Source organism: Oncorhynchus mykiss, chromosome 12 (assembly GCF_057628025.1).
Source record: "Oncorhynchus mykiss isolate SJ-2025 chromosome 12, ASM5762802v1, whole genome shotgun sequence".
NCBI classification, from domain to species: Eukaryota; Metazoa; Chordata; class Actinopteri; order Salmoniformes; family Salmonidae; genus Oncorhynchus; species Oncorhynchus mykiss.
In genome coordinates this window covers 92519595-92531128 of record NC_143033.1, presented here as the reverse complement: position 1 = coordinate 92531128, position 11534 = coordinate 92519595, and the positions used below count along the sequence as shown (strand labels likewise).

Sequence of the window (11534 nt, the reverse complement as noted above, 5' to 3'; positions counted from 1 at the left end):
GGAGAGGCTTCCATTAAATAACACCATCTGTGTTCTGTTGTCAGGTAACTCTTTATCCACAATATAGCAGGGGCTGTAAAGCCATAACACATACGTTTTGCCAGCAGCAGACTATGATCGATAATTTCAAAGGCCGCACTGAAGTCTAACAAAACAGCGCCCACATCTTTTTATTATCAATTTCTGTGTGTCTTCCAAGTCCAGTAGGTGAACAATCAGACATGCCAAACAAGCAGATTAATGTCACAGCGTGACTACGTTACCTAAACTCTAAGCCCGAGTTCTGCCTCAGAGGAACAGAAACGTACCTGATTCACACTGTAGGGCCGACCCAACCTGTACTGGTCTGGCTTGAATATTTTATTTTCATATTGTTCTTTCCAGTGTGGTTGCAGCAACTGTGATGGAGGTGTAACCATGCCTGTCCAGTACAGCTCCACTTGGCTCAGTAGTTTAAAATGGTAGTAGAGAGCTGCCCCTAGCTCTGGTTTCACTGCCATAGATTTGACTACAGGTAAATCACGGCGCTCAATAACCAATGAGTATTCAGGTAATACTAGGAAGGGTTATACTAGAACAATTACAGCAGGGAAGGAAGACAGATTTGAGACAGATTTGCTGACTGTGAAAGTTAACTGCCACAATATCTGACAACAAAAGAATGTCAATGTACATATCCCCTTTAAGAGAAATTCATGCTAAGCAACTGCAAACAACAACAGCAAAAGTAAACATCAGTGAACAGCTGTGACTGCCCAAGTGAACACAATGTAAGAAAGTGAAAATAAGGTGAGTTTATTAGTGAGAGAAAAACACTAACAAACAAAAAAAGCTCACCAGGCAATAACCCAGAGCGCTAGAGGCAGTCTCCTGTGATAGATAAGACATGTATAGAGACAGTCTCCTGTGATAGATAAGACATGTATAGAGCCAGTCTCCTGTGATAGATAAGACATGTATAGAGCCAGTGTCCTGTGATAGATAAGACATGTATAGAGCCAGTCTCCTGTGATAGATAAGACATGTATAGAGACAGTCTCCTGTGATAGATAAGACATGTATAGAGGCAGTCTCCTGTGATAGATAAGACATGTATAGAGACAGTCTCCTGTGATAGATAAGACATGTATAGAGACAGTCTCCTGTGATAGATAAGACATGTATAGAGCCAGTCTCCTGTGATAGATAAGACATGTATAGAGCCAGTGTCCTGTGATAGATAAGACATGTATAGAGCCAGTGTCCTGTGATAGATAAGACATGTATAGAGCCAGTCTCCTGTGATAGATAAGACATGTATAGAGACAGTCTCCTGTGATAGATAAGACATGTATAGAGGCAGTCTCCTGTGATAGATAAGACATGTATAGAGACAGTCTCCTGTGATAGATAAGACATGTATAGCGCCAGTCTCCTGTGATAGATAAGACATGTATAGAGGCAGTCTCCTGTGATAGATAAGACATGTATAGAGACAGTCTCCTGTGATAGATAAGACATGTATAGAGCCAGTCTCCTGTGATAGATAAGACATATATAGAGCCAGTCTCCTGTGATAGATAAGACATGTATAGAGCCAGTCTCATGTGATAGATAAGACATGTATAGAGCCAGTCTCCTGTGATAGATAAGACATGTATAGAGGCAGTCTCCTGTGATAGATAATACATGTATAGAGACAGTCTCCTGTGATAGATAAGACATGTATAGAGCCAGTCTCCTGTGATAGATAAGACATGTATAGAGCCAGTCCCCTGTGATAGATAAGACATGTATAGAGCCAGTCTCCTGTGATAGATAAGACATGTATAGAGGCAGTCTCCTGTGATAGATAAGACATGTATAGCGCCAGTCTCCTGTGATAGATAAGACATGTATAGAGCCAGTCCCCTGTGATAGATAAGACATGTATAGAGCCAGTCTCATGTGATAGATAAGACATGTATAGAGCCAGTGTCCTGTGATAGATAAGACATGTATAGAGACAGTCTCCTGTGATAGATAAGACATGTATAGCGCCAGTCTCCTGTGATAGATAAGACATGTATAGAGCCAGTCTCCTGTGATAGATAAGACATGTATAGAGCCAGTCTCATGTGATAGATAAGACATGTATAGCGCCAGTCTCCTGTGATAGATAAGACATGTATAGCGCCAGTCTCCTGTGATAGATAAGACATGTATAGAGCCAGTCTCCTGTGATAGATAAGACATGTATAGAGCCAGTGTCCTGTGATAGATAAGACATGTATAGAGACAGTCTCCTGTGATAGATAAGACATGTATAGAGCCAGTCTCCTGTGATAGATAAGACATGTATAGAGCCAGTCTCCTGTGATAGATAAGACATGTATAGAGACAGTCTCCTGTGATAGATAAGACATGTATAGCGCCAGTCTCCTGTGATAGATAAGACATGTATAGAGCCAGTCTCCTGTGATAAATAAGACATGTATAGAGCCAGTCTCCTGTGATAGATAAGACATATATAGAGCCAGTCTCCTGTGATAGATAAGACATGTATAGAGCCAGTCTCATGTGATAGATAAGACATGTATAGAGCCAGTCTCCTGTGATAGATAAGACATGTATAGAGCCAGTGTCCTGTGATAGATAAGACATGTATAGAGACAGTCTCCTGTGATAGATAAGACATGTATAGAGCCAGTCTCCTGTGATAGATAAGACATGTATAGAGCCAGTCTCCTGTGATAGATAAGACATGTATAGAGACAGTCTCCTGTGATAGATAAGACATGTATAGCGCCAGTCTCCTGTGATAGATAAGACATGTATAGAGCCAGTCTCCTGTGATAAATAAGACATGTATAGAGCCAGTCTCCTGTGATAGATAAGACATGTATAGAGCCAGTCTCCTGTGATAAGACATGTATAGAGCCAGTCTTCTGCGATAGATAAGACATGTATAGAGCCAGTCCCCTGTGATAGATAAGACATGTATAGAGCCAGTCTCCTGTTATAGATAAGACATGTATAGCGCCAGTCTCCTGTGATAGATACAATGCATTTGAAAAGTATTCAGACCCCTTGACTTTTGAAAAATCTTGTCAAGTTACCGCCTTATTCTAAAATGGATTAAATTAAACAATGTCCTCATCAATCTACACACAATACTCCATAATGACAAAGAGAAAACAGTTTTTTATAAATGTTTGCAAATGTATTAAAACAAAAAAAACAGAAGTAAAAACAGCACAGAAGTATTCAATAAAATAAAGAGAGTGTTGCGCCTCTACCTCTTATGGTGTCCACCTCTTCTCCTGCTGTTGGAGCACGGAAACCCCATTCTTCCTCTTAGGGAAAGTGTTGGGTGAAATGCTGTTGTTCAAGATAAGCCCCTATGGGCCCTGGTCAAAAGGAGTGCACTATATAGGGAATAGGGTGCCATTCCAGACACAACCCAAACCTGTACTATAACATCCTCCATGCATTCTAGGGCTGGATGAACGAGATGCCCGTGTACGACCCAGAGACCTACCACCCGTCGCTCACCCACTCTGTGTATGCCACCCTGGAGGGCAGCCGTCTACGCCTGGCCTACCCCCACACCAACATCCCCCGACAGGCAGCCTTCGACGAACCGCCCCATGAAGTCGTGTTCCTGCGCTCGCGCTGCTACCAGCTGGCCAACTGCAAGGTCAGTGTGTCCATATAGACATTTACCTACGGATTTCTGAAGCATCTAGGCTTTATAAAGGGTTTATAAAGGCTTTGTTACAGTAAGTTGTTCATTATTTCTTGTTTCTTATTTCAAACCAGGTCTCCCTGTTGCCTGCTGCCTTGGCACGGAAGAGAGTTTGGAATAAGAAGTACCCTATCTGTATCATACTGGCCGAGGGAGAGGTGGGGAGAGAGGAGGAGGAGGAGAGAGTGGAAGAGGGGCAAGAGGAGGAGGAGGAGGAGGAGAGGACAGACAAGCAGACACTCCCAGACACACAGACACAGGGCCTCCCCGACACTCTCTACCTTTTTGGTCGTACAGGAAGAGAGAAGGAGGATTGGTTCCAGCACTTCCTGTTAGCCTCGAAGTCAGAGTTCAAGAGCAGCCCGATCAGAGACGTGCCCAAGTCTGGTAAGAAACCGTGCTGCCCCCTACTGATATGGTTGGTTACATCCAAATGGCACCCTATTCCCTGTGGGTCCTGGTCAAAAGTAGTGCAAAATATAGGGAATCGGGTGCACACCCTGGACAGGAATCGGTGGTTTGTCATTTTTCATATATAATTAGTATTGAATTGAGTGTAATGCTATTTTAACCACCTCCCACCGCCTGTTTTCTTGACTCTCTCCCTCACTCTATCTTCCTCCATCTCTCCCCACTTCCTTCCTTCCTTCTCTCTCTCTTTCTTTCTCTCTCTCCATCTCTCTCTTCCCCAGAGGTGTTATGCAGTGGGAGCTCCAGTATGGACAGTACGGAGCACCTGCCCTCTCTGATTGGTCTGCGTGATCTGGTGGACTACGGCTCCTACATGAGCCGCCTCATTGGCTTAGAGGGTAGCAGTCCCAGTCCCAGCCCCAGCCCCTGCCACAGTGACCAGGGAAGCCCCACAGCCAGGATGAGGGTACGCTATAAGACTGGACTATTAACCTGGTGGTTCAATGGTGTTTCAATACCAAGACGTTTATTCTTCCCCATACAGCTCTGGTCAAAAGTACCACACTACATACAGTATCTGAGTTCTTAACCTCTGAACCCTTAACCATCGTTAAAATCCTTAACATAACTCACACTGATTAGAATACATCAATACAGCCACAGTTACAGTTACAGTCCAGTCAGTCTTTGGCCTTGGTGAGAGGAGGATAGATACTGACTGACTCAGCAAGATGCTGTATACATGCTGAGTGGACCAAATGGATCAGATATCACCTGGCTGGGATATTAATAGGAGCAGTGTACCTGGCTGTGTCGTATTCATTGGGCACGGAAGCAAACAACCAAAACGGGGAGGGACCTACCTGAATTTGACCGATTTGTTGTGACTTGTTTGCTGCGGTCTGCACTAAAGAATATGACCCTGGCTTGGCTGTGTGTTCTGTTCTGATGTCCTGTGTGGTGAGCATCTGTTGTAGAGTAGGTAGTAGTGAGATGGGGCCTGATCCTAGATCAGCACGCCTACTGTGATTTGTTTTTTGTAAACCGGCTCTGTTCTGTTCTCTCCTCTATCCAGTTCCCCAGTGAGGAGGCATCAGCAGAGGGGGGCTGCCCAGCAGAGGGCCAACCGGCCTGGGTCAATGCCCTGGTGGGGAGGATCTTCTGGGACTTCCTCCGGGAGAAGTACTGGGTGGACCTGGTGGCCCACAAGATCCAGAAGAAGCTGAGTAAGATCAGGGTGAGTCTGAGAGTTGGGGAAGGGGATGGGGGTGTATAAGTAGGTGGGTGGGTGGGTGGGTGGGAGTGTTGGTAGATGGATGGATGGATGGATGGATGGATGGGTTCGTGGGTCAGTGGTTGGGTGGGTAGGTAGGTGGGTGGATGGATGAATGGAAAGATGGAGGAAATGTCTGTATGTAAAGAAAATAATATAAATATCCTCCATGTCTCTGCACTACATGGTAAGTCCTATAGAATCCAACTACAGTGCATGATCCTCTCACTCTCACTGGGGCACTGGGTACTGGGGCACTGGGATACTGGGGCACTGGGGTACTGGGGGGGCACTGGGGTACTGGGGGGCACTGGGGTACTGGGTACGGGGGCACTGGGGCACTGAGGCACTGGGTACTGGGGCACTGGGGTACTGGGGCACTGGGGCACTAGGGTTCTAAGGTACTGGGGCACTAGGGTTCTAAGGTACTGGGGCACTAGGGTTCTAAGGTACTCGGGCACTGGGGTACTGCTCTGTGCTTGTTACTTATACAGTGGGGAGAACAAGTATTTGCAGGTTTTTTGCAGGTTTTCCTACTTACAAAGCTTGTAGAGGTCTGTAATTTTTATCATAGGTACACTTCAAGTGTGAGAGACGGAATCTAAAACAAAAATGCAGAAAATCACATTGAATTATTTTTTATGAATTAATTTGCATTTTATTGAATGACATAAGTATTTGATCACCTACCAACCAGTAAGAATTACAGCTCTCACAGACCTGTTTAAGAAGCCCTCCTGTTCTCCATTACCTGTATTAACTGCACCTGTTTGAACTCGTTACCTGTATAAAAGACACCTGTCCACACACTCAATAAAACAGACTCCAACCTCTCCACAATGGCCAAGACCAGAGAGCTGTGTAAGGACATCAGGGATAAAATTGTAGACCTGCACAAGGCTGGGATGGGCTACAGGACAATAGGCAAGCAGCTTGGTGAGAAGGCAACAACTGTTGGCGCAATTATTAGAAAATGGAAGAAGTTCAAGATGACGGTCAATCACCCTCAGTCTGGGGCTCCATGCAAGATCTCACCTTGTGGGGCATCAATGATCATGAGGAAGGTGAGGGATCAGCCCAGAACTACACGGCAGGACCTGGTCAATGACCTGAAGAGAGCTGGGACCACAGTCTCAAAGAAAACCATTAGTAACACACTACGCCGTCATGGATTAAAATCCTGCAGCGCACGCAAGGTCCCCCTGCTCAAGCCAGCGCATGTCCAGGCCCGTCTGAAGTTTGCCAATGACCATCTGGATGATCCAGAGGAGGAATGGGAGAAGGTCATGTGGTCTGATGAGACAAAAATAGAGCTTTTTGGTCTAAACTCCACTCGCCGTGTTTGGAGGAAGAAGAAGGATGAGTACAACCCCAAGAACATCATCCCAACCGTGAAGCATGGAGGTGGAAACATCATTATTTGGGGATGCTTTTCTGCAAAGGGGAGAGGACGACTGCACCGTATTGAGGGGAGGATGGATGGGGTCATGTATCGCGAGATCTTGGCCAACAACCTCCTTCCCTCAGTAAGAGCATTGAAGATGGGTCGTGGCTGGGTCTTCCAGCATGACAACGACCCGAATCACACAGCCAGGGCAACTAAGGAGTGGCTCCGTAAGAAGCATCTCAAGGTCCTGGAGCGGCCTAGCCAGTCTCCAGACCTGAACCCAATAGAACATCTTTGGAGGGAGCTGAAAGTCCGTATTGCCCAGCAACAGCCCCGAAACCTGAAGGATCTGGAGAAGGTCTGTTTGGAGGAGTGGGCCAAAATCCCTGCTGCAGTGTGTGCAAACCTGGTCAAGAACTACAGGAAAGGTTTCTGTACCAAATATTAAGTTCTGCTTTTCTGATGTATCAAATACTTATGACATGCAATAAAATGCAAATTAATTACTTAAAAATCATACGTGATTTTCTGGATTTTTGTTTTAGATTCTGTCTCTCACAGTTGAAGTGTACCTATGATAAAAATTACAGACCTCTACATGCTTTGAAAGTAGGAAAACCTGCAAAATCGGCAGTGTATCAAGTACTTGTTCTCCCCACTGTACATCAGTCATACTGTTGAGCACAAGGTCAGATGAGGGCAGCAGGCCATCAACATTGGATGGCCTTGTCAGCTCACTCTATCATGGACTGTCATGTGCTGCAGCTCCCCATCACTTGCTTTTCTCCCGATCACACACACTCACACATGCATACACACTTGCACGCTCACACATGCATGCATGTACACACACACATGTACACACACTCCCCACCACACACACACACACACACACGTCCTACATTTTATGAACACCATCATTGTATGTTGTCCTACAGTTGCCGTACTTTGTGAATGAACTGAAGTTGGCTGATCTGGACATGGGTACCTGCATACCTCAGGCGCTCAGCATCTCCAAACCCTCACTGGACCACAGAGGTAGGGGTGTGTGTGTGTGTGTGTGTGTGTGTGTGTGTGTGTGTGTGTGTGTGTGTGTGTGTGTGTGTGTGTGTGTGTGTGTGTGTGTGTGTGTTGCATCTGCATCTTTCCCCTGCTCAGATTGACATCCAGCACGCACACACATTACTTTCTCAGACCAGACCCAGTGCTGACTTTATCCAATTTGTGTCCTACTCTAAGACTGAGTCCCAAATGGCACCCTATTCCCTTTAGAGTTCACTACTTCTGACCAGGTCTGTCACTATAAAGGGAATGGGGTGCCACTTATCCTTAAGCTCCTTCCTATTGTCTTCCTCCGCAGGATTAGCAATCCACTTAACATTGATCTACCTACACACACAATAACAAGCTAATGCTACTTCCCATCAGGCTACTATTGTCATTAGTCTCAATTTGCCATATGACACTGAATGACAACACTACATCTGCCACCTCCCTTTCCCTTTATGATAACATGACAACAATAATGGTTGTCTCGAATAGGAAATCATGATTTGATCCAAAATGTATGTGTGTGTGTGTGTGTGCAAATCTCTCACTTCTGTATCACCTTCATAAAGACCTCTCTCTCTCTACCCCTCCCCCCAGGCCTGTGGTTGGAGTTGGAGGTGGTGTATACAGGCTGCCTACAGATGACCCTGGAGACGAAGTTGAACCTGTGTAAACTGGGGAAGGAGAAGTCCATTGGGGTGGATGCTGACGGACACATCCCAGAGACCAGCCAAGTAGGGTAAGACCTGATCCCTATGTCCTCGTACACCACAGATCAGCCTGCATCTCAGATACACTGTTTTGGCTCATGCTGTGTGTGTGTGTGTATGTTCATGTGTTTGTTGTCTGTATAAAGAAGACAGTTTTGTAACCCTGATTACGGATTAGAAAGAAGATAGAAGTTGTCCCATGACTCATGATGACTCACAATCATTTGGATCCAAATGCAGTATTTAAAGTATTTTGTGTGTGTGTGTGTGTCTCAGCTCCAAGCCCAGGCTGTGTGTATTAGCTGACAGTGATGAGGAGTCCTCCAGTGCCGACTCGTCTGATGAGGAGGAGGTGCCGCCTACTGAACCCCAGGGAACTCTGGGAGATAAGAGCACAGGCACGCCACCACCACCAGCGACTGATGGGTAAATTGATAGTGTCCCAAACGGCACCCTATTCCCTATGGGCATGGTCAGAAGTAGTGCACCATAGAAGGAATAACGCTTCATTTGGGACACAGGTCATGACATTTATTTTTGACATTCTTTAATGACAAGTTGTTAACCCTTGTACTGTTTTGTTCACTGGATGAGAGACTGTTGTTGTCACTTTAAAGTGAGTTCCACAGTTGAGCATTTTTTTAAAGTTTAAGTGTTTTTGAAAGAGTGTTTTTACTGAGCTGCGTTTCATGACTCCTCTCAGTGGGAGTGGTGGGAGCACCGGCAGACGGTTCCTGAGGTTCGTGGACAAGATCGCCTCGTCCAAGTACTTCCAGAAGGCCACGGAGAACGAGTACATCAAGAAGAAGATCGCTGAGGTCTCCAACATGCCACTGATGCTCACTGTGGAAGTTCTAGAACTCTCAGGGACTCTGGCTGTCAACATTCCACCTCCCCCTACTGACAGGATATGGTACTACAAACCTGCTAGCTTTAACCATATGAATAGAATCATTCTAGATCTGTGTTTTTATATCATTCTATAGATACACTGAACTGAAAGGTACATTGGCTCTTGTTTTTGTGTTTATGTCTCAAGCAGGTCTTTCTTACTGTCTTTATTTTTGTCTCCCTGACTCTCCCTCTCTCTTTCTGTCTCCCCCCACAGGTACAGTTTCCGTGTGCCTCCCAGGCTGGACCTGCGTGTGCGTCCCATGCTAGGAGAGAGGGAGGTCACCTTCACACACGTCACAGAGTGGATTGAGAAGAAGCTGAGTCGAGAGTTTCAGGTCAGTCTGTCCTCCACCTGTGAGGTGGTACCTGAACATGACATCGTACACGAGCCTATCATCATGATATAGTGCTGTGGTCAAGGTTAGCGTAGGTCCAAGCATGATGATCCTGTAGTAACAGAATGGTTGTTTGATTCCTGTCTGGACTTACTGTACTCATAGGTAAGGGGCAGAAGTGTTTGCATCAGCTATTCTCATATCTACACATAGCTTGACTAATACAGTTGTCCCAAATGATGTGTACTACTATAAATCCAATCCCAGCCATCTGGTACTATATCAGTGTTAAGGTGCACCATACAGTGTTATGTTGATCCTGCAAGTTGCTAGGACTTCATCTTCTGTATTGTTATCTATGTATATTTGTTTAGCATTGCTTGTTGTTCTTGCGTCCACTGCAGAAGGAGTTTGTGATGCCCAACATGGATGACCTCTATCTTCCTCTCATGTCCTCCGTGCTGGACAACCCTCCAGCAGCCCAGCATTCTCCAGCCCACTCCTCACGCCGCTCCTCCAACGACTCCCAGTACTACGTGTCTGAATAGCGCCTCACTGTGGCAGTGGATGGAGAAGAAAATCAATGGAAAACGAGTGGGCATGGATCCACAGTGGAATCTGAGCAGATAGGGCTTGGTTCAGTCCTAGCTTGTGAGGGATGGTCATAGCGAAGCCTGTGGCGGGCACGTACAACATGGCATGACTGGATAGTGGCATGCAGGAGACAGTGGCATGCAGGAGATAGTGGCATGGCTATGTTCTGAGCAGCAAGAGGGACTGGTATAATCGCATAGAGCCTGGTATAGCGCCCAGCCCTACTGACTGAACTTAAACAGCACTTTGCAATAGAGAAGTGACCTGCGATAGTCCTGTAATGAACCAGGCTGATGTTTATTGGGATGAGTCTTCTCCGTGAGGCAGAACTGAACGATTTCCATTAGATGGAACAGCAAAAATTCTAAATGGGCTGTATTGTAAAAATTCACACAAAAATTGGCTTTTTGGTCTTAATTTAAGTTTAGGGTTAAGGATAGGTTTTCAAATGAGATTTTATGACTTTGTGGCAGTGCCAGTAAGTGACCACTCTGCATAGCTTCCTCCAGAACAAAATACACTAAACTGTGTAATGAAGACAGTGAGTCCCAGTTGGCACCATATATAGATATATCATAGGAGGTTGCAACCATGTGTGTGTGATAACATTCCACCAATTCCACTCGTCGTTAACACAAGCCCATTCTCCGCAATTAAGGTGCCACCAATCCCCTGTGCTATATGGTACACTGCTTTTGACCAGGGCCCTGCTATGGTAGTGCACTACATATGGAATAGGGTGCCATTTTGAATAAAACAGCAATAGGTAGATATGGTCACTTGAAGGAAAGTGAATATGGGCATTACTGGTATGAACTGTCACTGTACGATGACTATGCTGTGATATACTGAATCCGTTTGTCCTCAACTCTTGAAGGTGAGCGTTGTACTCATGTTGTCCAGTGGGCTGGCCAGAACATTGGTGTGTTACTGGCCTGACAAAATGGACTCCCTGAACAATTCCTATTTTAAGTGATTGTAGCCCAGAGAAGATTCCTAGGAGATTATTGGTTCTCTAAAACTTTCATCATCAAATGGCTCCGAGTGGATTTTTGGACAGCGTACCCCCTCTTCATTCATCAACTAACCGACAATAAAGCATGTAGAAATGGACAGGCTATCAAGATAATGTGGGGAAAATAAAACTTCATAAAAATACAGTACAAATACATGA

The 11534-nt window shown here is 45.4% G+C and overlaps 1 protein-coding gene across 1 annotated transcript in view; it reads left to right on the top strand.

Annotated features, from left to right (window-relative positions):
* The window catches only part of LOC110486866 (testis-expressed protein 2), a 26423-nt gene extending 14890 nt beyond the window's left edge, over positions 1-11533 (top strand). Inside the window, exons 3-12 of the mRNA XM_090194070.1 lie at positions 3458-3658; positions 3781-4093; positions 4399-4583; positions 5193-5354; positions 7716-7815; positions 8425-8566; positions 8814-8963; positions 9241-9450; positions 9646-9766; positions 10171-11533. Of these exons, the coding sequence (XP_090050196.1) occupies positions 3458-3658; positions 3781-4093; positions 4399-4583; positions 5193-5354; positions 7716-7815; positions 8425-8566; positions 8814-8963; positions 9241-9450; positions 9646-9766; positions 10171-10314 (1728 nt within the window). The 3' untranslated portion in view covers positions 10315-11533. The remainder of the gene's footprint in view (positions 1-3457; positions 3659-3780; positions 4094-4398; positions 4584-5192; positions 5355-7715; positions 7816-8424; positions 8567-8813; positions 8964-9240; positions 9451-9645; positions 9767-10170) is intronic.
* The last annotated feature ends 1 nt before the right edge of the window (position 11534 follows it).